General features: G+C 42.5%; 1 protein-coding gene across 3 annotated transcripts in view; it reads left to right on the top strand.

Moving 5' to 3' along the window:
• The window catches only part of HHAT (hedgehog acyltransferase), a 165,593-nt gene extending 138,526 nt beyond the window's left edge, over positions 1–27,067 (top strand). For 2 of the 3 annotated variants that reach the window (XM_082755694.1, XM_082755692.1), the window contains one exon: positions 24,488–24,714. In XM_082755694.1, the coding sequence (XP_082611820.1) occupies positions 24,488–24,579 (92 nt within the window). In that variant the 3' untranslated portion in view covers positions 24,580–24,714. Of the gene's footprint in view, positions 1–24,487 lie in introns of all 3 variants that reach the window. The other variant, XM_082755693.1, reaches the window with a different exon arrangement.
• The last annotated feature ends 761 nt before the right edge of the window (positions 27,068–27,828 follow it).

Raw genomic sequence — 27,828 nt, 5'->3', positions numbered from 1 at the left:
AAACTAATCCTGATGAGGAAAGCTTACCTCTGATAATCAGAAGCACGTGCTTTAGTCTCTAAAGATGCAGATACTCCATGGGCAGGGGTGTGTAACAACAATAAGCAACTTTTGTGTTTAGGCGGATTTTCAATAGCACTCAAGAACGTGTTGGCACCTTTGGGTATCTAAGACATCTAGAAAGTCTGGCGCATATACTTGGCTTTTTCTAGCAGTGGCTCTCATATTCTCTGCTAGTTTGTTGGTTAGGAGACGAAAGCAAAGAATGCTGGGTCTAGAATCACTGTCTGACTTGTAGCTACTGGAAAGAAAACATCACCCTGCATTCTCCTAAGCAAACTGCAACTGAAAATAATTTAGGACAAATCTTGCTCATTTTCATGTTTGGATTCAAAAACACTTGCATTTATAGTAGAAAAGTATTTAAAATAGAGCAGGAGTTCTCTCAGACAGATACTTCTGTCGAGTTATTATTTGCTGCATTATTTATAAATCTTGAATTGACATCCATAGCTACAGCTCTTATTTATTCCATTGCTAGTCATATAAAATCATCACACTTTAACTTATGAAGCTTCATAGAATGACTCAGTAATGCAATATTTCTTATATAAATTATTTCAGTAGATTACAAAAAAACCACACAGATATTCAAGAAAATCATCATTGTTTCTCATTAAATTTTAAACAAACTTGTTTAAAAAGTAAAATGCGTTAAAATGTAATCTACATGCTAAAAAGTCATTTGAAATAAATTCCTTAATCTCCATCCAATGCTGAGCACAGCTAGTAAAAGTAGCACTCTTTGAGTGTTAGACTGTGTCTTTCCTCTTACCAGCTGTGCCTCAGCTCCTGAGCCTAGCTCTGCACCATTTGCCCCAGCACATGCTGATTTCCACAGCTTTTGCTCCATCCACATCTTCAGTCTGAACTGCTGGTCCTTTGTGTCTCCTTCCACTGCTGTATTTAAGTCTTGTGGTGCATTGCACCTGGTGCCTACGTCTCTCTCCCTCTTTTTGCCATGGAAGCTAACTTTAATGAGAGCCTGTGGTTGCTTTCTGCCACCAGGTGTACGTGTTGCATATGCTCAGTCTCAATCTGTGTATGACCCTAAGTTTTCCTCACGGCAATTGCTCAATTAACTGCAGAGTCTGAAAGGTTTGGACAGTGAAGTACATGAGATTAGGAGTAAGCCCCCAGGGAAGCTGGTGGAAGGCTTCTGACACGGCGTAGTTAAACTGCAATTAGTGACACGGTCATCCTGACAGAGGAGCATTTTATGTTCTCCAAGCCTTTTATTGCAGCGTATGTGGGGTTTGCAAAGTGCTTTGATGTTGGAGCTGTATTGAAGCGCCAGGCGTTGCTGTTTAGAGTCTTCCAGGTTAACAGATCTAACGGATGTTGGGAGGCTGTTTGTTGATAAACTTTCCATTTCATCTTCATCACACATGGTCTCCTGCTGCAGGGACTTGGCTTAAAATTACAAAATGCAAAATTAACTATTTAAGAGGAATTTTGGAAGGTGACTGTCAGCAATGGGTGGCTGATGAACAATCTGGACTTACCATGTGAAGTCACTTGGAGGAAAAATCCTCCCAACACGGAGCTGGAAGAACTCTTCTTCCTTGCCTTGCACACTAATGCCACGTGCTAGGCTGCAAAGCCTGTCCCAGGGCAGTAGGGACTGAACTAATGCATACCTGAATTCATAAAGCTAACAGAAGTTACCTCTTTTTCTCAGGGAAAGAAAATATAGGCTCCATTTTTACTTCTATGGCAGTATTGCAATGTTAAGTATTAAAAACGATCTTGGGTAGCGATTATTCCGTAGGCTGTGTTATTTCCTGAAACCCCCTTTTCCTTTGCTGAAGAGCCCTCTCTTGGTTCTGTCAGCGTTCAGGGTTGGTTTGTGCTGGTGCATTTCTGTGTTCAGCAAAAGCCTACGGAGCCTGGAGCTGCTCATTTAGGGGAGTCTGAGGGAGATTGTTCCTGCCAACTCTGGAGATCTTCTAATGTGAAAAGAAGATTGGAAATATTGGGGGAAAAAAAAGAGTCTTAATGGAAATTCTGAGAGCGTGGCAGAGAAGTAAATCTGTGTCGCTCTGTTTTTAGCTGAATTGTGTGTTTTGTGTGCACAATGAAGGCAAACCTAGGTTCAGAATATTTTGTATTTGCATAAGTTGTGCTTTTCAAGGCTGGACAGTCTTCTCTGCTGCTGTTTCCTGATCAGTGACTATACAGACTATAATATTATATGGGCTTTAAAGAAAATCCCAGACAGGCTGCAGGTTTTGATTCTTAGAGAATTATTCCTTTTTTTCTAACCCCCAAAGTACCCCAGATGCCTGAAACACGGTCACTGAGGTAAAACCCCATGTACAGAGCAGCTGGTACCTACCTGACCAGCACTCCTAACGTGTCTCACTGGCTCCATGGGTTCTCACGAGGCATCCTGTGACAGCCTTCCCTTCTACCATCTGAAAAAGTTTCCAGGCCTTTTAGAAACTCTGTGGCTTTCAAATGTACTCCAAGGGTATGAGCTGCAAGATAACTATGAGCAGCTTTCCTGCCAACTGGTTAAAGAGGTACTGAATAAGAACTGTCAGGCAAAATAATTCTGAATGAATATGAACAAGTATCTACCTAAATATTTCTATATATCTGTACCCTGAGCACTTATTCTTGCTAAAATAAGACTTTTTGCTTTTTTCATACAATGAAATTAGAAGACTGAAGACCAATTGTAACATTTCTGTATCATACTAATCCTGAAAGAGATTCAATTCATGTATTATAAATAAGGTTACAAGCACCTCAGGTTTCTCACTATAAAAATGTTCAATTTGTACTTTATTTTTTGTTTTTCTTGGTTTTGGGAGGTTTTACTTCTGCTGTCTCTCAGGCCAATTCCTAGAAGAAAAGACTCAGCCAAAACACTCCAGGCATTTCCAAATGTGGGGCTGAAGCACAGACAGCCAGACTGGCAGATTTCTGCGAAAGGCTGGAGGCAAGACTTGGCATTAGGTAGGAGTGGAGGAGAAGGGGAAGAGAATTATGGGGAGGATTTAGCTTTGTGCCCCAGAGGTGAGGAACAGCTGTGTCTGTCAGAATTTGGCCTTTTGTCTTGCAGGAAGCAACCAACTTACCAATTCTTTTCTTACTCAGAAATCCATACTCCAGTTAACGAGGGCAGTTGTGCTTCATATTTTTTTGATGCACAAATGTTATTGGGTGACTTAGCACTGGTGTAAATCAGGCTGGAGTCTGAGCTGAAACAGTTTGTGTGGGGACTGCAGGACAGAGCCTTACCATTGACACGTGCTGGTTCGGGTTGGGTTTCTCTGGTCCTCGAGCCTCCCATATGCAAGTTCATAAATGCATCACACACAAGCATTTGTCAATCATACAAGTGTATGGCTCAAGCGTACATGGACTTTTTTACGTAGTCCTAATTCAGCATAGCAGACTTCTGTCTGCACTACAAAGTGGCATTCACCTTTCTGCTTTTCCCACTCCAGTGTTTTTTTGGTCTTTCTTTTTGCCATCCCCTTACTGGTTTCAGTGTGATGACTTTGCTCTCTCTGTGGTCCTGCTTTTGCTGCTTTAGAGACAGTTGTTCCTCTTGTGCTACCTGCTCTCTGTACCATTCCACCTGCATTTGTTTCCTATGTCCACCTCAGTTTGGCCCTTTTATAGCCTGATACTTCGGACTTTCTCCTGATGCCTTACCCTCCTGCTGTGTTTGTCGGTCCTGGATGGGACTTGTGTTAGACTCTGTAACGTTCACAGGCAGTGATTAAACCTGCTGGTATTTATACACAGGAGCTGTCGAGCTTTGCAGCCTTCCTGCATATGAGAAAGCATGCATCAGAGTTTGGCAGGTTTTGGAGAAGAGCAACAGGGATGATGAACGGGTAGGACAGTTTCCATGCAGAGAATGATCATGTAGGTAACTAAGCTGGCAGCTGAGAGGTAACCAAATGCTGCAGTGACGAAGTTGATAGATGGAGGCATTATAGCAGAGTTTGTTGAAGGGAAATCTACCTATTCAGAGTAGAAACAAGTGTCACCTTCAGTTTTCTAAATGTTTTACATGAAAGTTAGAGTAGAAGATCTAAAACCTTACAGGAGTATGGCAGTTATTTGTTAAACAGGTTTCATTTTCCAGAAGTTTTCTGATTTGGCTATACAAGACAGTATCTACTTTTTTTCATTGAAGCAGATGAAAAAATCTATTTATTTTCCTCTCCTCTATGTCAACTGTTTTACTAGAGATGCATTCAATACATGAGTATTGCTACTTAATAAAATATTTAAAGCACATTTGTTTGTTTGTTTTTTAGTTTGGAAGGTGCGGGGAATATGTTTGAGAGTTTGGGAGGGGAATGTCAGAGAAGGTCCTGTCCTCCAACCGGATCATTGTGCATTAGGTAGTCATTTCTGCTCTTCATTATTCATAGATGTGAAGTTCTCCAACAAATGTCACAAGCAAATGGCATATTTCCAAGTTGTGGTAGGCACCGATATTTCAGCTGCTTTCCAACCAATTTCCCAAATTACTGAGTGCTTTTAAATTCTGCCTGAGTTGCTGGGAGTGGAGGTCACCACGCAACTGATAGCATTGTGCCACAGGAACTTGGTCCTATTTCCATTAGGGCTGATGGCAAAATCACCACTGATTTTATCAGTGCCAGTTTTAAATGTCTGGATCATCTTTTTTTCAGGTAAACCAATTATCTGTGAAGACTATGGTACTTAAATCTGAACTTTATTATGTCAGATGAAAATATTAGTAGGAGCTTAATCCAGCTACGTTAAAACTTTTATTTACTGCAGTCCATCTTTGTTTCTTTCACATGCACCTTCACAGCCTTAGAAAACACCATCCAGGTGTGTTGTTCTTAAGAAATTTTCTTCAAGAAATGCATGTCTGGAGAAGAGGAGGCTCAGGGGAGACCTCATTGCTCTCTACAACTGCCTGAAAGGAAGCTGTGGGGAACTGGGGGTCAGCCTCTTCTCACAGGTAACTAGTGATAGGACTAGAGGGAATGGCCTCAAGTTGCACCAGGGGAGGTTCAGGTTGGAAATGAGGAGATATTTCTCCTCAGAAAGAGAATTCAGGCACTGGGACGGGTTGCCCAGGGAGGTGGTGGAGTTCACCGGGTTGGACGGGGTGCTTAGGGATATGGTTTAGAGGGTGATAGTGGTGGTAGGGGGATGGTTGGACCAGATGATCCTGGAGGTCTCTTCCAACCTTAATGATTCCATGATCTTCTCCAAGGGCCATCTCACAGTAAGCTAGCTGGAGGTTAGCTGCATGCTAAATTTTATACAGCCTGCATTCGATACACTTGCTGCTCTGTACTAGGCTGAAGATCTATTGCCTGACTCCAAAAAATGAGTTCAAGTTTTGTCACATCAATTCACTGCAGGAAGCGGCTACTCTCAGCTATTGAGCTGCTTCAACTTGTGTAGTGGCACTAGTGCCTTTATCATGTAGACGGTTCAATGCACATTGCCTTTTATTCTTTATCATGCTGCAAAACAAAAACTCTAAATGAGACAAAAGCTATTTTTTACCTGACAATAGCTTATAAAGAGCTGTGCTTCCCCGGGGGAAAATTGCTAATGGCTCCCTCTTGGTATAAAGGACAGAGGGTATCTGTAGTTAGAGAAACACCATAATTAAGCTCTGGCCACCATACAGAGGGGAGGTTAGCCCTGAGGGATGCAGAATAAATTCAAGATGCTGCATTTCTCAAGGACTAACAAATGTCTGGGATTTCTTTGGAGGACCACGTTTCAAAGTGGGGAAAAACCATGAAGGAACCTCTGTCTGGCTGATGCTTGGTTCTGTATTCCCAGTTCATGGACTTGGGGAACCTTTGCAGAGGCAGGAATACCCACAGGCTGCACCACCAGGACATCTCACATAAATCCATGCTTTTTACCGGTTCAGTAACACTCTTCCCTGGATTGAAATGACATGTAATGGCAGGAACACTTGTAGCTTCTACCAGCAAAACTGTGTAGAGCAAGGAGTGAACCTTGTTATAGTTCAAACTGATGTGTGCAGTTTAGTTATACAGGACATGCAGCTTTGCTAGAGCTTTTGATACAGTTTTGCTGCTGAACAGCAAAGTCCCAAACCCTGTCTCAGCAGCCAGGGTTAAAGGCCTTTCCTAGCAGAAGCAAGATCATTCAGATGTTTCCAAGGCATCCTTTCCGCAGAGCCTGCTGTTGACTGATGGTGATGCTCTCATGGAGCTCTGTGTGTATCGCTGTATTCGCTAACCTGTTTGATAAAATGCAGACTTTACATCATGATGCCATTTATATGAAAAACACTAAAATGGCAGCTGTCTTTATTGCAGTAAAACCTGTGTCACACTGGCAACATGCAAGACAGAGTTGCTCAAAAATGCCCCAGAACACCATTCCTTATAAACCTGCCTTGTTTCTAATTGCCACTCCTGAGGAGAGACAGAGCAAATGGTTTCTTCTGATGTCATTACATCCTTTGGCCAACTTTAGGGTTGCAGTAGGTTGCAAGTCATCTGAGCAGCCTGTGTAAAATATGGCAGCAGACTGATGTATCATTTTGTAGTCTGATATTGACCCAAAGATTTGAAGAATTTTGTGATTCCAGTCACTTAACCAATAACAAAGAGAAACAAAGGCAAAAGAGAAGTGGCAAGTCAGTAGCAGAGCTGGGAACAGATCTTGGCTTTTGTGACTGATGTCAGTCTGCTTTTCAGCATTCACTCCTCCTTAAGATGTGCTTCTTCACAGTCCTGCTTAGACGCCGAGTTCTCCGGGGATTCGTGAACAGAGTTCAGTCGCACAGAAGGAAGAACCAGTAGTGTCAGAAGATCCTTTCAGTGAGTTGGTTTCTGTGCTGCTTAAGCTGACAGTAAAGTCTTCAGGGACAGCAATGCATCCACTGCCTTGTAAATAAAAGGAGTTTCCATGAATTAGGCACATCTTAATTTGTTCGACCTATGCCGAGTTTAGAAAGGTCAAGTCCTTGTTTAAAAAGTCATGATGGCTCACTAACACAGCGGTGCCTCCTTTATGTTGCAGTAAGCATTTCTGAGCTGTCTCTCAGTAAAGCTGGCTCCTGCATCACAGTCAAAGACATGAGCTTTATCTTTTTAAGTAACATTACTGCTGATGAAAGGCTGTGAGAGGATAACAGGAGAAAGTAAGAGGGACAGCTAGCTTTTACCTGCTTCCATGGTCTAGAGGAAATGGCAAAACATATCACGTAAGAGGAGATCTTTCTTTCTACCCCATCCCCTTTTTTTCCTCCAGCATTGTCTGTCTTAATGTATGTATCTGTCATGCACAGGTTAGTGTGCTTTATGATGCTCTAGGCTTACTTTCTTTGCTTTTCTCCTTCCTCTGAAAATCTGCCCTCAGCTTTACTGCCCGCTGCCCAGGTACAATGGAGTAGTGAGATGTCTTCAGCCCTGCCTGAGACCAGATGCCTCCTAGAGAACATTAAGGACAAGCTGGAAGCATCTGCAGGATGCATTTGGTTTAGTTTCTGCCAGCTGGACTTTCCTGAAAAGTCTGTTTTACTTCTAACAGTTACTGGATAGAAACAAAATCTAGTGTGTGATATAAGGAGGGAAGTGCACAAGCCACAAGTATACAGAAGATCTGTGGTGGTTTTTTACTTTTTTTTTTTTTTTTGCATAGTGACTGAGTGAGCCGTGGAGCAGCTGCCAAAGGAGGCTGAGAGCTGAGCCCAGCACCAGGAGCCAGCTCCAGGGCAAATGCCAGCAGAGACTCCCCAGGGCCATGCATGTTTCTCTTTAGAAATGTGGTCCAGTATAATTACTGCCCCAGCAAGTGCAATAGAGGCTCCTGCTACAACATGGTGGGCAGGCACTACTGTGGGCATGGCTTGGCCAATGTTACTGGCCTCTAACAAATTTAAAAAAAAAAAAAAAAAAGAGAGACGAAAACTAATTGTACACACACGTCACATATTAAAATGCTGAGTCTTGACTGTGATTGTGAAAAGATATTTTTTTGTCCTGCTTACATTTTGCACTCTGAATCTTCACACTTTCTACAGTGTTAGGTGAAGTATCTGTAATTTCTTTTCAGTGCAGGCACATAGCGTATAAAACAACTGTAAAGGTCAGCCTACAGTAACCTTCCTGTATTTCAGTTACAACAGTAGTGCTGACCCATCAGTTCTCCTGAAACTGAGACCATGGCAGTGCCATACATAGCCAAGGACACACACTTTATGAGCATTTTAGTCACTAAAGTTAATTACGTAAAGACCTTGTATTATGCGTGGTACTTTGCCAAATTTGCACTGGTTTTGAAAGATGACACAAATTGCTTCCGTGAAAATTTTTAGATGATTCAAAATTAACATGTAGTCTGATTAGATCTCCATTAATCAAAGATAGTGATTATTTTGTTAAAAAAGTTACAATTTACTTAACGTTTTTGCAGTGAATTTCTTGTATCACATGAGTTCTGCAAGAGTAATTTCATTAATAATTTAATTCAGCTTTATGTACTGCTGTCTTCATTAAAGAAGTTGGCTACTGACAGCATTTATATTTAATGTTCTGTTAAGCTTGATTGAGATGTAAGATTAAATCCAGTTATATCTCCAAGAGGGAAGGTAATAAACTTTTCCTGCATTAGTCAGACTTAAATGCAGCTACAGCTAAGCTACTGGTCAACTTGTACCATGCCTACAGCTTCATGGTAGTCTAAAAAAAAGAATTAGCATAATTAGCTCTGATTGAAGGCTAGAAAGACTGGACCTTGTTTTTACCAGGTAAAGGCCATTCTCGTTAGTAGCAACCACCTGTATAAGTTGATAATTTTGGAGGGGGGTCTTTTGCTGAATACCTTTGGTATCCTTTCTGCACATACAAATGATGCATGTGCACATCAAAGCCACAAGGCAAAATGAGCTACCTAAGGAGGATCCCTGCAGAAGCAGGTTCACAAGCAGCAGGGGAAGTTTTATGTTGATATGTGAGCAGTGGGGGCTTTGTTTGTTTTCCCTCTTAAGACTAAGAATAACCATTTAAGATTTAGAAAAAAAAAAAAAAAAAAAAAAAAAGAAAAAAAAAAGAAAAAAGGTAGTGTTATTGAATCTTTCTTCTGTTCTCCTTTTCTAAAAAGTGATTATTGTTTAACAAGAGAACTTTAATGTTTTACTCTCTGATAACATACTTGATTAAGACCATTTGTTGCCAAATGTAGTGTATAGAGCCCATTTCCTAACTGGACTGTTAGATCAGAACTGATGAGTTGAGCAAGCCACTGATAGCTTTCTTGGTAGTGAAAAGAGAATTTGTTCAAATTTGTGACTTTGACTCTTGCTTCCTAGACCATCTTTTCTCTGTTGCCAATTTGCTAGTTCACTTCTGAGTCTACCTTTAACATTTCTTCCTCCCTTCCAGAGATTCACTTGATCACTTTAACCCTTTTATTTTAATTTTTTTCAGAGTCTTTGTCTAGAATAATGACAATGCATGAGTCACCCTTCTGATTCTGTCCTCTTTATTTATTGTACTTTGATGCTTCAGAGCAAAATGGAGATGTGCCATGACATCTCAGGTATCCTACCCAACAGTTACAACATCTGTTGCAGAGTTTGGGTTAGGATTTAAAACAAATTAAGCTCCGTTACTCTCTGAAGAATGAAAAATAATTTATCATTCTAAAGCCAGAGAAGATACAGGGACTTCAGCAAAAGGGAAGATAGATATGATAGTATATTGGTAATGACCTTGGTCCATCTGCCAGGGTAATTTTCCTGCCTTGGTAATTGAAATGTATTCAAATGTAATTTAAAGGTCATCAGGGATGCGGGTCCAAGACATAAGCAGAGTTTCTGATCAAAGTATTAAGTATTGTGCTTGACTTTTCCTTTTAAGAATGGCTGAAGGACTCTGCCAAATGATAAATTTCTCTTATTTAATCAGGCTTCTTTGTTACAACAAACTTTGACTGCAGCTGAGTTCTTCACTTGAGTCTGGAACTCAATGAAACGCTAAAGGACAGAGGAAGGTCTTTTATCCATAGCTATCTTTGGGTACTGCATTAAAGTGAACCCTGAGCCAAATCCCAATGCATAACAATTTTCTACAGAGGCAATAGAGGATTACGTGAGCAGCTTTATTCTATATGATAAATACAGTGTGAGTAGACATGAAGGATGCTGACACTCATGTCAGTAAATTTGATCCAAAAAGTAGAACTTCCAAAATCTGTATTGGGGGTGCCAGTATCCATTCAAAGGATTTTGGGGAAGAAGAGTAAGGCTGGAGAAAGAGATTGTGCATTAGACATTAAAGAACCAATAAATTAAAAGGATACATTTCTCTTTAAACATCCACTTAAGTGTTTAAAGTGAGCATGTATACATTTTCAGAAGTGTTTCCTTCATCCAGAATATGTAGTTTGGTATGAGAAATTTTACTAATAATTCTTTTAGTACCAATAGAAAGTCCAACTGAAAATAAAGAGGTAAAGGAAGAAGAGAAACTATTTTTCCTTCCTCTTAGGTATCCTAATTTTTGCCAAAGAAATGAGCATTAATCTCCTTGACAAGAGCAGGAGTAATACTGCCTTCAGAAGAAAAATAGCCTATTGCAGAGCGGTGAGCCATGTCCCCCCCACAGCAAATGGCAATATTTTGGTTCTTCTCCAGCTCATCAGTCAAAATGATGGACACCTTGACATCTTCATTTGGCAACAGGCTTTCACCAACAAACCAACGACTGCCAACATCTGGCTTTGGCAGTCCTGACTAAAATTAAGTGACTCGCAGTCCAATTATGCCCATGCACATTTTTAGTGAAGCCAATACAAAATCACAGGTACCTCTTTTGGTAGCTTGTTTTCCATGGCTAGCCTTCCTTCTGCCATCTCACCACACCTGTCTAAGCGGGTCAGATCTGGTAAGGTATTTTCTTTACCTCAGGTTTTACAATACATCATTCTTCTATTTCTTATGCCACACTAAAAATATGATCTGCATTAGGAGACCTCTCTGGGCCATCTGTTGATCCTAACAGAGATGTTGGGAATGAGGTCAACAGATCAGTAGGACCTTTGAGCTGTGCAGCTGTTCCCCAGGTCTTCTTCCCGGTGCAGGCTCCATCTCAACCAGGGATCCATGTGCCATCATGTGAACGCGGTGACCATCCCACCTGCACACGGGCTTTGTGTGTGCCCTGTCAGCCCTCTGTGGCCACTGCATGCACCTCTCCCGTCAGGCATTCCCCACCTCGTGCTTTAGTTTCAGAGCAGGGATGTGATAAGGTGTTGTTTTGGCACATAGTGATTGTAAGCAACGATGTCTGAAGGGAGTCTGGGCCCACCTGAGATGCGGCATTCATTATTTAGCCCCAAATTATATTTAATATGACTAATTGTGTGGTCACACCATCACGTGTGAACCGTGATCTTTGAAATAAAACAAATCAAATCCAGCTCTGTTATACTGGATCCTCGGAGCTGATGTGATGTTGTCTAAATTCATTCATTATTCTGGCTGCGTGGCTGATCCAGCGAAGAAAGGAAGCGTGCACAGTGCAGAGAGGCTTACAGAAATGGTGTTTAGAAGGGGCTGTACATATGGAAATTTGTTCTCATTTCTTCCTTTGTGCTCTCCTCTTTACAAATGGAAATGATTGCTTCATAGCCAGTTCTCATTATACTTCTCTCCCATGAGGTGTGAAATTGGGACTGGGAGAAATCCCGCTGCCGTGAGGGGCTGAAGCCACGTGCCCGCAGCAAGGCCCTGTCCCACGGCATGGTACCGCACGGCCACAGTGGCCTCGGCAAGGGGAGTGGGACCGGGCCAGGCCGAGGGAGGCAAAGCAGGGCTGAGGTGGACGTCAAGTCAGGGTCAGGCACAGGGTGTGTGGTGTATACAATAAGGGTTAATACAGTTAAATACGGTTGTGAGGGTGATGGCTCTCTCAAGGTCCCTGGTGAGTCTGGACAGGTCAATGAGAGCCTGCCGGTGCCCTCTCGGCCCTGGCACCCCAGTAGGTCCCATATATCTTCTGGTGAGGCAGCCGAGCAAATCCACCCCTCGGGGTTGTACAGCTGATTTCAATTTATCTGCTCCTGCTTTGCATCAGTAGCAAACATGATCCAGGCTGTGAAGTGGCAGAGACAAATGAGTCACAGAAATGTCACTTCACTGCATTCCTGGACAAGGAGACAAGAAGCTAGTTGAGCACTGTGGAGCTGATGTGTATAAATGGGTCACTTTTTTCCTTCGGAGAGGCGTGTGTTGGTTTTGAGCATGGTGTGTATATTAGAGCTATCATCAGTCTTGTTAAACGCATGCGGCACTGCTTTTATTACATTAAGTAGATGTGCAAAGGTGGGAGAGGAGCAGAAGGTATAACAGCCTGTGTCAGGTAGTCCTCCTGGCTGACTCTAGTGGGCCTGGAAAGCACATGAAAACATCGCATCTGATTTGTTAAATGCGATAGTTTAAATACTGGCACCAACTTTTTAGCAAGACACAGTAGTACTGCTTTACTCGGTTGTATTTCGACGTAAAGGAGCTCATGGCTGTGGCTTTTTTTTTCCTTCTGGAAAATGTGACATCCTGCTAAAGACATCATTGGGAAAAAAGTACATATGGGGGTTCTTTTAGAAATCAAATTATTCCTGTATATGCTTTGCTCCACCAGAATAGCCATCTAATCTGCAAGCAACACTATGAATGGTCCCATTCAGCAGCTGTTTAGGAAGCTTTCTTAAAACAGGAGAGCAAGGAGAGCAACAACAATAACAACATCTGAAGTTTTCATGTGCACTCCTCTGAGCAGGTTACAAAGGCAAAGAAGTGTTGTTATCCTCAGTGCACAGATGGAGGAGCTAGGGCTGACAGACTCTTTTTGATCACAGTTACCAAGTTGGTACATAACTTTCTCAGATCCATGCTGATCAAAATTCCTTCCCTCAAGTGGTCTCCTGCTGGTCTGAGGCCAGATCCCGGGAAGGCAGAGTGGGGCTCAGGACACAATCTCCCTGCAGCTGGCAGTGTTGACAGAAGCTGCACGTTGAGGCAGCTTCCTGGGTATTTCTAATTCCTGTGTTCTGACACAGGTGATAAAGGGATTGCTAGATTTTACTTCAGATATGCTTCAAGCTTGTGCAGCTCACAGAGGTAAATCTGTAATTTCAGATACTCTCTGAGCTCTGTGTCACAGAGGCACACTGCTAATTCACACAGAAAGTAGGGAACGAGGCCTTGAGAACTCACAGGATGTACTCATAAAATCCAGAATGTTTTCTTAGAATATACAAGTAAATTGTCTGATTTTGACCTTCAAGTCAACTAAATATTGTTATCTTTCAAGTAATTTTAAGTTGTTTTTCTTCTCTTACAAATGGTCTTGATGGTGGACTAACGCATTCTTTAGTTAAAAAAAAATAAAAAATCAATCTTACCTGCAAAGTATTTCTTAACTATTCTTCCCTCAGAGGGTGGTGAGGCACTGGCACAGGCTGCCCAGAGAAGCTGTGGATGCCCCATCCCTGGAGGTGTTCAAGGCCAGGCTGGATGGGGCTTTGGGCAGCCTGGTCTGGTGGGAGGTGTCCCTGCACATGGCAGGGGCTTGGAACTGGGTGAGCTTTAAGGTCCCTTCCAACCCAAGCCATTCTATGATAATTTTTGTATTTAGTTGCTATGATTATATGAGCTGCAGCAGGGTCAGATCAGCCTCTGCACATGAGAAGTGCAACAGCTGTTCTATCAAAAAGGGGTCAACCGCGTACGGCCCTTTTTCTACAGATAACTTTTATGCAATAATTATATTTCATGCAATATGTCACCAGTGGGATGGAGGTTGTTCACTGTCAATGTTTTCTACTGGCTGATTGCCAGCTTCAGGTGCCACTGTCCTTCCACAGCTGTGTGTGGTGACTGCACCATTGGTCCTTTTCTTCGCTGTTTAGAGATGCTGTGGAAACAAGACACAAGTGGAAGTGAAGTAACTGCGTACAGGCTGAGACCAGCTGCATCAAAAACACCTTAGTCCTGAATTGATTGTTATGGCTTGATAAGCAATTGCAAGATTGCTTGGTTCCCTTATCTATGCACTTCCATCCCTCAAGGTGTTTGGATTTCTCTTAAGTGAGGACTTGATCCAGTGTCCTCACTTGTAGTACTAGTGTTATACCGATGCAGCAATTATCCCAAATGCCATGTTCCTGTAAATTACTGATGTGTTCTCAGCCCTTCTCTTACTGCATGGAGCTGTAACAGGTAACATAATTTTTGTTACACAGAGAATTTCTTGTATAAGGCCTCTGTGATAAGACATTGCAGTTTGTGTATTGCTCATGTAGCTGGTTGTAAGTAGTTGTTAAATTTGTTGCACTGCTTGCTTTCTTCTGCTTAACACCATGTGAGACAAGGCAACGCTACGGAATTGCTGAAATGATCTTGGAACATAACTGGTTTTGTGGGTGAGAAAACTGTAGACTAAAGGTTGCTGCAAGTAGGAGGACAGAGAATAACTGATCCGTAAATATGCAATTAAAAATTTATTATTTTTTTCATCATTTAAGCATCTTACTTTCATGACCATTCCAGGATACTTTGTTCAGAAATTGGGTTGGGGAAATAAATTGTAGTACTTCACTATTTTACCCAAATGTTTGCTTGCTGATGATGGGTGGTCTAAATTCTCTCCCTTTCAAAGGGAGCCTTGATTTCTCCAGAGCTCCCCAGTACTATGCAAAAAGGCTGACATACAAACCAAATCCAAGAAGGGAGACCGCCAATTAGATTGATACAGAAATCTTCATGAAATTCAAGCTCTAGTAAAGGGGAAGTTAACTTGTCCTTGTGCTCAGCCTTTTGTTGTGTGACGTGGGTATCTGCTGTGGGTATCTGCTGTGGGTATCTGCTGCGTAACAACAGATACTAGGTACTCGATACTAGCCCAGCTCTGCCCTTGGGACGTGTCTGTTCTGGGGAGTTAGCTCTTTATTCTCACATTTCATCATGCAGCCGTAACAAAAGGACGCTTGTGGCTCTGATGTTTTGATTGGTGTCCATAATGCTGTCAGCGAATAATTACAAGCAGAAAATACCCTGAAATCTTTGCAAGTGTTAGCCTTCCATAATTGTTCACACTCTGTTTAAGGAGGTTATTCTGGGAATGCCTGAGCAGACATTTAAGGATAAGCATAGCGTTGCCCTTGTTATGCATGGCAAGACAGGTAGATTACTCTGAAGTGTTTTCGTTGTGTGACACTTTGAAGACGTAGCTCTTCTGCCTTGCTTCTGAGTGAAGATACATCTTTATTTACAGTGCTGCTTTTTGAAGCTTTTGTCTCTGTTGTGTTTTTTTTTAAAGGCACTATTTCTTATTATGTGTGTTTTGATTTCATGTTAGCTTGGTGCAGTTCCCAACTAAAGACCTGGGAGGAGCAGGAAGGTTGCTCTAGCTTATAGATTCACCCCTTTTTAATCTGGAAACTAAAGCTGTTTGGATTTCTTTTCCTTTCCTGTTATCAGTTGTGGCAGAAGGATTCTGCCAGTTAGTTTTAAGCTGTCTTTTTTACTCTAAATTCAGGTCCAGCAGTTGCACTAATGTGGTTCATTTGATTTTAGTTGAATTAGTCCAGAGTCAACGTGTGAGGCCAGGATTGCAGCCTAAAATCTCAGACTTTTTTTCCACTGACTGGCTCTACTGGAAGAACTACTAGTGTGTGAAGTTTTATTTTAAAACATGAGGCAGAAAGCGTAGCTGCTGTGTTTCTTTTGTTCTTTATACAGTATTTCAACTAAATTACTTGTCAGAATTATGGTCAGGCAACACCACAAAAAATCAAACAAGGTAAAGTTACCGGCATCCCCCTGCTCACTTCATGTGTTGTGTAAAGGGACATAATGCTTCTGATCTGCATTGTACAGCATAAGACAGCAGTTTTTCTTTTTTCAGATGCATGCTTAGTGCAATGCAAATGGATTTGGCATCATCACTGAATCATGTCAAGGGGTGCTTTATAAAATGATAGTCTGGTATTTTGAGCTACCTGTGAAATTGTTTATTTGCATCTTATCTAGCTGATAGGAATAAGTGTGTTTAACATGCTTCCTACATCCCCGACATAGGTTGAATTGCTTTCTTGTTTAAGGCAGTCCTTGTCAGCAGGCAGCTTTCTTCAGTGCCATCAAGCATAAAAGCAAAATTAGTTTAGCTATTGGTGAAGTGTGGATCCACTCTCAGTAAGAACAAAGGAAAGTTACAGCTTTTGTGATCTGTATCTGCTTTTTCTGTTTCTGCTAAATGGGACCTGTTTGCGTGATGGCAATGCTCAGGGACTACAGCTTTCTGGTCTCAGCAGTGCTGATCCTGAGTTGCAGCCATCCTGCACTGCAGATGATGGTCTTTGACTGTTATCTCTCCATTTGCTGTTTTTCTCAGCAGCGATAAGTACTCCTCGGAAAGCCACAGATGTAAGCATTCTCCAGGATGGTATAATTTAAAATTCACATAAGTAGACTGCTATGTAATACGTTGGTTAATGTCCTTAGCTGGAAATTACTTCATGTCTGCTGAAGACGAAGCTTTTTGTGGTTACTGCCAACGTACCTGGGTGAGGTTCAGATCTAGACCTGGCAGCTGAGCGTTTTGTGCTTTTCAGCCTTGTTTACGGATTCTGTATGGGACAGCTTCTGAGTCATCCTTACAGTGCTTCCCTGGCCTTCCTTTGCAATGCCCCCTGTTGTACAGTGACGATTTGTCTGAATATCTGGGACCTTACCCACACTTGAAGCTGAAGCATCAACACCCAAAAACCCGTAACAATTAGCAAAGTTGGCCTGGAGTCTGCCACACTGGTGCTGCTTGGCTCTGCTCCCAAGCTCTGCCACGGATGGAGGGGGGAAGATGTGGGAGCTCTTTGCTGGCCTCTAGTAGTGGGGCAAGGTGGCACCTTGAATACAGAGACCCTGTGAATCTGGGCACTGCTTTACAACCCGGCTGGGGCTGTGCCCGTGCTGGCAGAATTGGTTGTCGCTCCTCCATCATGGCATGGGTGAGACTTAAACTTCACACAGCCCAAGGAGGAGCAAAGTGCAACGTGAATGCTGAAAGCAGCAGCAAAAGAACAGTGCCACGGTTTATGTTCAGGTTTTGTTTGCCATATGCGTTTTTTTCAACTTAATTCACAGCCCTCTGTGTACTGCACCTTACCTCACCATCCTTTTACTTATCCCTGAATGCGTGCCTGGAGGTGATTTGATATCCCTGGTTTGAGTGCTCCCACACAACAGCCATAAAGGCAGTGAAATGCAAGTGAATTTCTGTGCACCAGGTCTTTTTTCCAGGCCTGTTTATTATCAGCTGAAGTGTGTGTATAGGTAGGTGAACTGTAAGTATGCAAAAATAAAATGCTTATTAGTAAGAACTCCTACACAAGGATACAGGCTGTTTTCAGCCAGTAACGCTTAAGTTGGTCATTAATTTGGAAAAGTACCACAGTCTCATTTAAATATGTGAGCAATAAAAACTAGTAGACTGTTCAATTTACATTTTAAACCCAGGAACCGTAATTAGCCCTTAGGCTAAGATTTCAAGGATTAAAATTTCTTCTGGATTTGAAGAGGAACAGCTACAGCCAGTAGTTATGCACAACCCTGTATTTTTAAGGACCTGTCCTCAAAAGTGGATTATAATAATAATAATAATAATAATAATAATAATAATAATAATAATAATAAAAGATCCCCAACTCCAGGAGATTAGGAGGAATTTAAATAATGCAAAGACCGCTTCCCTGACCAAAGCCCTTTCCACAGCACGATGCACACAGAAAGTCTTTTAATAGCACTGCTCAGGAATACAGGCTGTTGAGAAACTGCATTCCTAATCAATGGGAGGACAAACTGGGTGGGGGGGACTCTTTAAATCAGGCTTAGATCTTTGCCAGCTCAATCAGTGCATACAGAGGTCAGCAGAGATCGGGCAGGTTTAAGATGCCTCAGTGATTGGGATAGGGTACAGCTGGGTGATTAAAATACATTAATAAATTTTCCATGAGTCTAATTATGCTGCTGTACCAACAGTATAGTAAACGTAATGTGGATATGCTGCAGCCATGCAGCAGGGGAGTTGCATTGCTTCAGTTAATATCTTACATGATAATAATTCTCTGCTTTTGGCCCTGCTATGTGATGCCGCAGTTTACTTTATTGCAGAGTGGTCGTAATTCAACAAGTACAGGAGCTTTTCCTGGTTTCTTACCAGGTCTGCTTGCATCTTTCCACCTCTAAATTTTGTTCGTAGAATAGGCTGTAACACAGCACCACTTAAACAATGCTGCCAGCCACTAATAAACCATCAATCAAAAGCAATGACAGAATGTGATTAGAAACTGAAGAAGTGGGATATATCACAGCCTCACGGAACTGGTGAGGCTGTCGCAGGGACACCCAGAGCAGGCTGCCCGGGGCCGTGTCCAGTTGGATGTCGAACATCTCCAAGGAGGAGGCTCCACAGCCTCTGGGCAGCCTGTGCCAGTGCTCCCATCACCACACAGCACAGGAGGGCTGCCTGGTGCTGCGGGCATCTTCTGTGCTCCGCTTTGTGCCCGTGGCCTCTGGTCCTGGCACCGGGCACCACTGAGAAGAGCCTGGCTCTGTCCTCATTGTACCTGCCCTTCAGGTATTTATGGACCTCTTCTTCACCTGAGCCTCTTTTCCTCTACTATATATATTTATACATATAAAAGCATGAAAGCTAACTTCACTGAATTCCAAATAGTTCTAATGCTTCCATAATTGCCTCTGGTTTTTCTCTACACCTGGGAATGGAGTCGATTACTATTATAGGGTTCCAGTTCAGCAAATATTTCTTAAGTGTTTGGCTTTATTTAATGAATACTAAAATAATTTAAGCTAGCAAACAAAAGCTGTGCTTGGGTCTTTTTCTGCGCACAGTAATTGAAAATGCCCAGGTTCCTGTCTGGATGAGTTGTGAGTAAGGGGAGGCAGACTGGAAGGAATTATCATCTAAAGGCACTGTAAAGGGGTCTAAAGGCACTGTAAAGGGGTTTGCAGAAACCCTCTCTGTAAAGGGTGACTTTGCTATTTATCATCTGAATGCTGTATTTTGAACAGCATATTGTAAAGCTTCAGAGTATGCTTCATAAATAACTTTTTAAATTTGAAAATTATCATTTCGTTCATAGTCTGATTTAGCACCTTCAGAGTAGGACTGAATAATGGGAGAAACAGAGAAGTAGGCATACATTATAACACAGTGTTACCCAGTGCCCAGCACTACACGGGGCTGCATGCATCATGTCTCTGTAGATGCAGTAGCTGGAAAATTTGATGCACAACCCATGGAGCAATTTTGTATAAGCCAGTGGGATCACCTCTGGTGGGCTTTGAAGTCAGCAGGCCCACATCTCTGTGTTGAATGATAGCTGAAGATATGTAGGGTTTATTTTTTCAACCCCTAAGGGTGGTAACGAGGTGTCAGGCTGCACAGTGCTTGTAATGCATCCTGTGGGGCATGTCCTGCCAGAAGGGTCAGCAGTGGTCCACCTGGAAGTGAGGGACAGACCTGAAATTAAAGGTAAATTTAAAAATCCAGAGTCTGCCTTCTATTTCAGATGTTGGACCAGATAATAGGTTTCTTTCAACTGATCTTTAATTTTGAATGTGTTATTTTTCCTGAAAATGGGACAGTTTTACTGATCTCATAAGGATGTTAGCACTTGTAGGTAAGAGAGGTCTTGGCCTCAAATGCTGGTTTGATTTGGCTTTTTATTCAACCTGACAAATCGGTGCCTGGTCCTCCTCCTCATCCCCACAGTTGTGTCTCCTTAATTCTGTACAGGGTGGCTGCTTCAGTGTCCTGTCACATGTAAAGAGTTGCTTAAGGATAAATTTTCCTGAGTGCTAAGTCATGGCAGCAACTTTGGTGCTTCCAAATCAAAGTCACAGTAAGCTGTACGCTCCTGAAACCAAGCTTTTCAAAGAGAACTTTTTTTTTTTTTTTTTTTTTTTTTTAATTGATTTACTAACTACTCTTGTGCTTTGATGACTTTTGAGGACTGTGTGGCCAAGTTTCATTTGAAAACAGTATTAAGGACCCACAGGAAGTAAGGCACTTTTGGGAAATGTAAGATGCAACTACGGCCCCTTTCTTTCAGCTCTCACAGGCTGGAGGAAACAAAGTGCCATTTCCTAGTGTTTGGACATTTTGTGATAGCTCAAGAGGCCCCCTCTCATTGCTAGCATGATTTTTTTGCAGTACGGTAGGTGATTAGGAAATGTGAAAGAATTTCATTATGGATACATAATTAAATGTTTTTTCAGATGATTTGAAGTGAGGTAATGAGGACATAACCAGATTTTTGAGAGCTGTGATCCAGTCAACTACTTTTCAATTGAAAGCTTACTTTGCCCCTGCTCTCTTCAGTTCAAAATCTAGAATGGGCCAGAAACATGACCTTATCTAGATGTTCACAAAGTATCTAGAAGCATTTTGGAAGGGGAGATAGGAAGTTCAAGGGAAGGAACTTCTCCAAAAGGTGTTCCTGTTGCAGTTAGTTTGTGTTAATTCTGTTCTGAGTACATAATGGAAACAAGTTTCATATTCATTACACTGAAAGGTGAGTACATAACATGTCAAAATGCGGCTTTAAACCAGCAAGACTATTGAATAAGCCATGTGTGACAGAGCAGTGTCTCCTGTCCACTTGGGGTTGGAGACTTTTTTGGGAGGAGGTGATGTGATAGATAAAGCATTGCTGTTAACCTTGACACAGCCTTCACAGTCCTCTTCACAAAGAAGCTTCTGTTTGAGTTTTGTGAAGCAGTGTACCTGGGTAAGTCAACAATTTGGTTGTGATTCCACTGATGATTCTCATCCAGCATCCCTTTGTTAAAAGCCTGTCTGTCTAAAAGTAAGAAATATGTAGGTAAATCTTACAGAATTTGCTACATTAGCAAATAGCATATAAATTTGTTCTTAGATTTACAAATAGCATATGTTAGTGAATACTAATTCATCTTTCCTTAAAAATGGTTATGAAAATCTGAGTCATCTCACGAAACTTGGTTTTCAAGTCTAAAGTCAAATTACTGGCGACAGTCAACAAATCGTAAGATTTAAGGTGCTATGTGGCTTGTACATGTATTTGAATAGGCAAACCTACCTCAGTCATTTCCTAAGGTTAGTACTTACTATGACCCTAATAATATTGTTTATAGAAGTGTATTTTATATATATGCTTTTGCAGAGAAACGTTGGTGCAGAATGCAGTCATGTGTACTTCTGAATGGAGTCTGAAGGACTTTATGGGGTGGATGACATTTTCTGTACGAGGATGCAGGGATTTAGGGTGATAAGGTAAAGCTGGGGAGCCACCAGAAAGAAGAGCCCCTTGAACTGTGATTTCAGGGTAAGAGCAGAATGAGGGAGAACAAAAGGCCTGAGGAAAGAAAATACATTACAGTGCTGGTCCAGGGCAAAAAGTGTGATTTCCTTGGAACTATGGACCTGACTACATCAGTAACTGGTTGCTTGGGTTTATGAGAAACTGTTAAAGCATGGAAAAGGCTGCTGTGAACATATCTTGTGAGAGGGCAGCTCTTGCTGTGTCTGATTATGGAGGTCACGCACGTGGGTCATTTGCATCAGAAAAAATGCCAGACAGAATTTGAAATGAAGTCCTTGCTGGGTTAGAGTTGCTCGATGCGTCCTTCCCTACAACATCACCTTCTGGAGACAAAGTTCTTCAGTCTGTTCATCAAGTTCATCTTATGTCCAGTCATGAAATGCAACAGAGAGGTGAAAGTAGTTTAAAGAGCCCCTGCTTGCTTCGGGCTGTCCTTGGGCCACATGTCAATCCACTTGTGCAAATCTGCACTAAGATAATTGGTTAATCCAGGATCGTGTGGAAGCAGAGCATGATTCCTTTATTTTGCTGACTCACAGTGGAGGTATCATATGCATTTCCCCATACCCTGATCAGTGCACGTGATTCCTGTATGGCAAGGAAGGGCCTGCAAGGCAGAGCTGCCCCCTCCTTCAGCCCAGCTCTGAGAGATCCGCCTCTTGCCCCTGCAGCAAGAAGTGCTTTGGGATCTGTGTGGCTCCTCCTGGAACAGCTGTAGCAAGAATAAATAAAAAAGTTATTTTCCCTCTCCCATAGCGGGTGACTTTATCTCCCCCCTTCCTTTTCAGCTTAATTAGATCAGGAGGAGATAATCTGCTGGATGCAATCCCTGACACCTGTTACGGTACAGGAGAAACTCCCTGCCTTCCAAGAGGATTACCACAGGCCTGATTACAGCGCCATGAGAGCCCCATAAACCCATGTCGAGGGCACTGAGAAGGAATTTTGTCTTAAGTCTAAGGCATCTAGAAAAGATTTCCAGTGTGTACCTACATATCCTGCCAAGGTCTCTCATAACTAGGATTTAATGTACTGGCTTGCGATAACAACCAAATCATAAGGACTACTGCTGGCGCATTTTCTGTGTGCCAGGTCTTTAAAGTATTATAAAAAATGCTTAATATCTATCTGGCAAGGTTTCCAAAAGTACCCTTTTTGAAAACCCAAACCAAAAAAGCAGCTCCAGAGTCTTTTAACTTGCTGTCTCTGTCTGCACAGAGCAGACACCAGAATATTGCTTCCTGGAAAAGGATGATTTTAATGCATCCGTTGACATGCTTTCGAGCTCAATGTTACCGTAGACAAAGCACAGCCAGGCTTTAGCTTGCTATTGAAGCTAAAACCTACTCTACGTTGGCCTAATATCACTGAAGCTAGTTTGTTGCTAAAAATCCCTTTGGAGATACCTCAGCAGTTTTGTTTTGTGAAACAAATAATGAAACGAGAAAGTATAATTTTGCTTTAGGGTGTTGTGAACACCATTGATGAATATTTGTAAATGTCTCAGTGAAAATCATTCCAGTCCCATGACTGTATTTCACCATGAAACAAGGACAGAGCAATTAAGAGATCCATGAAACACACAGCTCTTCACAGGAGGAAAAAAATAACTTTTTCTAGCTCTGTCCCAGGGTCAAACATTGCACTGCCTGGGCTCTCTGTGTGCCAAGGTAGGGTCCCAGCATGCACAGTCCCCAGCACAGGCTGTTAAATTAAGGTGCAGCAAGCCAGGAGCACAGTTCAGCAGCACCCAGTCTAGAATGGGCTTGAAGCCTGGACAAAGCCAGCCTGCAAAATACCTCATGAGCATGCCTTCAGAAAGAGTATTGTGTTGTGGAGAGGTTATGTCTTCTCTCCATCCCTTCCACAGGCCACTGAGGAATCTCGTTTCTGCCAGCAGGCTCCTCTGATCAGAATCTCCTCCAAATGGGAGCACAGAAACCCTTTTTTTGAAAGCAGCAGTTACTAGTTCAAGGGTGGCATATAGAAAACCAGCCATACACACAGCCAGAGTTCCTGTGTTGACAATGACAAAAAACCTCAAATACCTTCCTCCCTTTCCCTTCCCCTCAACAAAGCATTAGGGCCTAATGCTGGGGCTTTCAGCCTATAAATTCTAAGAGGAGGATGGAGAAAATGAGCAGAGGAGGAAAAGTATCAACAAAGGCAGCTTCATTTATCTGATTCTGAAATCCACCAATACAGATTTTTCAAGTGATCTGCAACTGCCCTGGGAAGGGGTTGGCCTTTCGGCTTGTGACCTCCCGCTGCTCACTTGTTTAGCTGCTAAAAGCCTCAGTGAAAAAAGGTGACTTCTGCTAAACAGAATTAAAAATAATGACAACGTGTGACATTTCCTCAGCAAAACTTTTATATACTAGAGGAGTATTTCTTTTTTATTAAAAAAAAAAAAAAAAAAAGAAATAAAAACCTAACAAGTACAGATCAGGCAAATGGGGCTGTCCCTCCTGCACTGGCCCAGTGCTGTTCTGACCCCATTAGCTGTCACTGGGCTGCAGGGCGCATGCATCAATTTCACACCCAGCTGCAGGGTATCCAAACCAGCCTCAATCAGAGATTTCTCCAGACTCGTTTTGCAGAACAGGTAGCTGGATTTGTTCTGATTTTTAATAACCTGCGTTATGGTTATGCATGCCTGTGTGCGCAGGAAGCACTGTAACCAGCATAAAGCATGAGGATGCGTTCAGGGATTTTGCTTGACAGACAGACCTTCCACAAAGGAGGGGATTGAAACAAACCTCTGTAATTCAGCAAGTGTCCTTTGGAGACGTGGGGCAGGAGTAAACCTGAACCAGTTCGCTGAAAATGGAAAAGACTGCGTCTATAGAGGGTCAGGCATCCCTGAAGCTTTAGACAATCCAGGTTTCCCCTTTCAAATTTTTTGGGTTGGCTCTAGTTATAATACTGAATTGCTAATAAAATCAATTAGAAGCGTCGTAAGTTGGTCATCCCAGGAGTCTTTCTGTGTGAAGCAGTCATTAATTATTCTGATGGGGATTGTCTCTCTTTCTATTTACAGGCTGGCCGTGGGCAACACTGACTGTTCTCGGGTTCCTGTACTGCTACGCTCACGTGGGGATCGAATGGGAACGCACGTACACTGTGAACTAGGGGTGAAGCAGAGCGACGAGTTTCATGGCAGCTTACAGGTTGATGGCTTACTACACTGGATGTCTTATCCGCAGAAGAATGTGCCAGACCAAGTACTTGGTCAATGCATCAAAACTAAAAGCTCATTTAGTTCATTCCGGATTGTGAATTCAGGAGTTTAAGCAGAAACACTAATAATGGGCTATCGAAAGGGTGGGGAGAAATTATGAAGCATTTTGAATGATGTTATTTTTATAAAACAGCAAGTCTGTGACTGTACACTGAAAGCGTGCATCTCAGAATATGTATTTCATATATGATAAAGACTGTTTTTATTTCTTCCAATATCTTGCTGCCTATTTTGACGTACCGAAGAAAATTCTTTTTTCCTACATTGCACAATCCAAAAAAAACCTTCCAATCTCTCTCAGCTTCTGTCCAGGGGCACACAGGGCTGTGCCCTGCACTTAAATTACTTGTGACAGGCAGGATGCTCATCAGTTCGTTTTGATTGCTTTCTGATTTAAGGTAGAACATTTTTCGTGTTCTCACTGCTTGCAGTTTTTCAGCCTTAAAGGACTTTCTACTTATTGTAGCAAAGTCTGCTTTTTCTCTTTAATTCCTTCATTTAAACACTTCTTTTTTTTTGTAGTCTTAATAGTGTTTGTGTTTGATCATTAAAAAAGAGGAAGGCAGGCCTTAAAAAAAAAAAATGCTGCACTAGGAGCAGCATTGCAAGAGCTTTAAAAATAAAAAATAAAATAAATAAAAGGCAGAGTTGTCTGTTACACTGGCACCAAATGAGCCAGAGCTCCATGTCCTTAGCCTGCAGCCAGACCTGTCACAGCAGCATCTTTGTTAAAACACGGGGTAGCCCAGAGCTGGCAAAGTTCTGCCTGTCTGGTTACGAGCCTTAAGGCTGTGAGTGCTGGCACTTGCTGCTTTCCAAGGGGAAGGGAGACCCTACCCACCTCTGGTACAAGGGGCATCTCCCAGTCTGTTCCCTGTTAATCAGCCTGAAGGCCTTTAGTTACATGGCTAGGCTTTCCTTTAGGCACAGCAGAAGGCCACCAGCCCTGGAGAAGAGCGCAGCTCCTGCTGAGAGCAGCTCCTGCACCCGTAGCAGCAGGACTCCTCTCCCAACTTGTTCCATGCCCCCGGCAGCCGTCCCAGCCTGCTGGGAAGCACAGATGAGTGTCCTGCTGTCCATCGCTCCTGCAGCTTTGGACAAGTCTGATCGAGATCATCCCTTCAGCAAGAAATTCAGTCCCTGAGATAGGCTTCAGCTCGGTGCCTGCATTTCTGATGTCTCTGCTGCTCTGACGCCTTTTTCCCCTTCATTTGTTGCTGCAGAAATAAGGGCAGAGTCTTCAGCTGACTACCTGTCCAGAGGCCCAGCCTTTCCCTTACTGTTTCAGAGCAGAACCTCCAGCCCTTTATTTTTAGGGAAGGATTTTTCCACTGTGCAAATGCAGTTATTTCCCTTGGAAGTTATCTCTAGGAGATACGATGGACTGTTGAAAATAAGACGCACCATGCGTGCTGCCTGGCCAGAGACGTGGCCCTCTGGATTGAGTTATGGTGATTACAGGGATCCTCTCAGCCAGAGAAGTATTTTGCTCTCAGCCTGCAAATTTTCTAAAAACATGTGAAATTGGCCTCAGCTTTGGAGTAGCACTGAGCTAAGGGCAAGAACCTCCTGAAACTTAACTCAGACTTTGTAATTAAGTGGAATTAGCATTGAAGTGAAAAGTCATGAGTCTGTTCCTCAGTCTGATCAATTACCATTACTGCATGACACGAGTGGCTACTGAGTGATGGGATTCTAATTTGTATGCGTGCAAAATGCCCTGCTCTAATATGGCAATGACCCTGAAGGTCAGCTAGATTATGCTTCTTTCTAAAACAAAATTGTTTTTTTATATGTATTTTTTCAGTGCTTTATACATCTTCCCTAATTTTGTATCCTTTTCTGTTTCAAAAAATAAAGCTTAAACTGACAGTTGTTTTGAGAACTGTGTCTTAGAAACCTTCAGTTTGGCGTAAGAAAAGTTGCTTCCCTGCCAGTTAGAAACCCCAATGAACTGGAAGCCTGCAGGATAGGTGCAGTACAGGCTGGTTGTGTTTGTTCCCCTTGTGCACATATGGAGCGTGCATTTCCTGATGGGGTGAGTTTAAAAAGCAAATACACCTTTGGTAGATCAGCGATGATGACATTTCAGTGCGTGAAGCTTCTGTGAGTGGTCACCACGAGTAGGATGGAAGTAAAAGGGTGGAAGGAAAATGATGCTTCCCTTTATAACGTTGCTAATCTGATCCATAGTCAAAAGCATGAAGATTGCTAACACAATTTAAGAAATAGATACTATTTCTTGTAGTTTAAATATTTATCATCAAAGAAATAAATACATTTCTTCACTCTCAGTCTTTCCAGGGGTTCATTTTTCCTGCTGCTTCAAAGTATTTATTTCACAAACGAGCCCACTCACAAGATTTCTGACCCATCCTGCTTTCTGAGGACCAATAGGCACACTTGGTCACCCAGACAGCTCTGTTAAGAGCACAGGCTGTGCCTGCAGCACTCTAAATGTGTGTAGTCAGCTATACCTTCAGCTTGGAGGCCCGTTCCTCAGCATGACCTGCACATTTTCATTATCACATGGTGCCTGCTGGAATTGAAATCAGGTGGTAGCCAGAAGTGCTGTCCTCCATGTCCTCTGTGATGGTTCTAGGGAGGTGGGTGTCTGCAGGGGCTTGGAAGAGACAGAAGACCCCAGTTGCCAAAGGAAAAAAAAAATAAAATAATAAAATAAAAGGTATGGAGAGGAGGAGAAGATGACTTCCAAACACTAAGGGAAAGCTAATTTCAGGCCCTAGGAAACAGTTGACAAAGAACTTTCCAAATGGCCTTTTCAAACCAAAGGGGAGGCAATTGTAGGCTGGGGGAGGCGGGGGCAGTGCTGCTGGTAGCCCTGGAAGTCAGGAAGTCAGAGACTGCTGTGACCGAAAGCACGAGGTGGTGGCTGTGAAACAACTGGGCAGGCGCCTGATGCCTGCTGACAAAAACAGGTCAAAAGTGGTTGTGAAAAGCATGCCTAAGCAACTAGCAAGCATCGCACGTATGGCTTTAGCAGCTACCACAAAGCTGCAGCAATCAAGTCACGCATGCATGTATGTGTTCATCCCCTACCCCCTACTTGGTTAACAAAGTGCTCACAGCCATAATTATTACTGGGGACAGCAGGATTACGCTAAGTGGCTCTTTCTTTA

Source organism: Aythya marila (genome assembly GCF_965140915.1).
Source record: "Aythya marila genome assembly, chromosome: 3".
In the NCBI taxonomy this organism is placed as follows: Eukaryota; Metazoa; Chordata; class Aves; order Anseriformes; family Anatidae; genus Aythya; species Aythya marila.
Note: the sequence above shows the minus strand (reverse complement) of the source record. Positions and strands in the feature narration are given on the sequence as shown.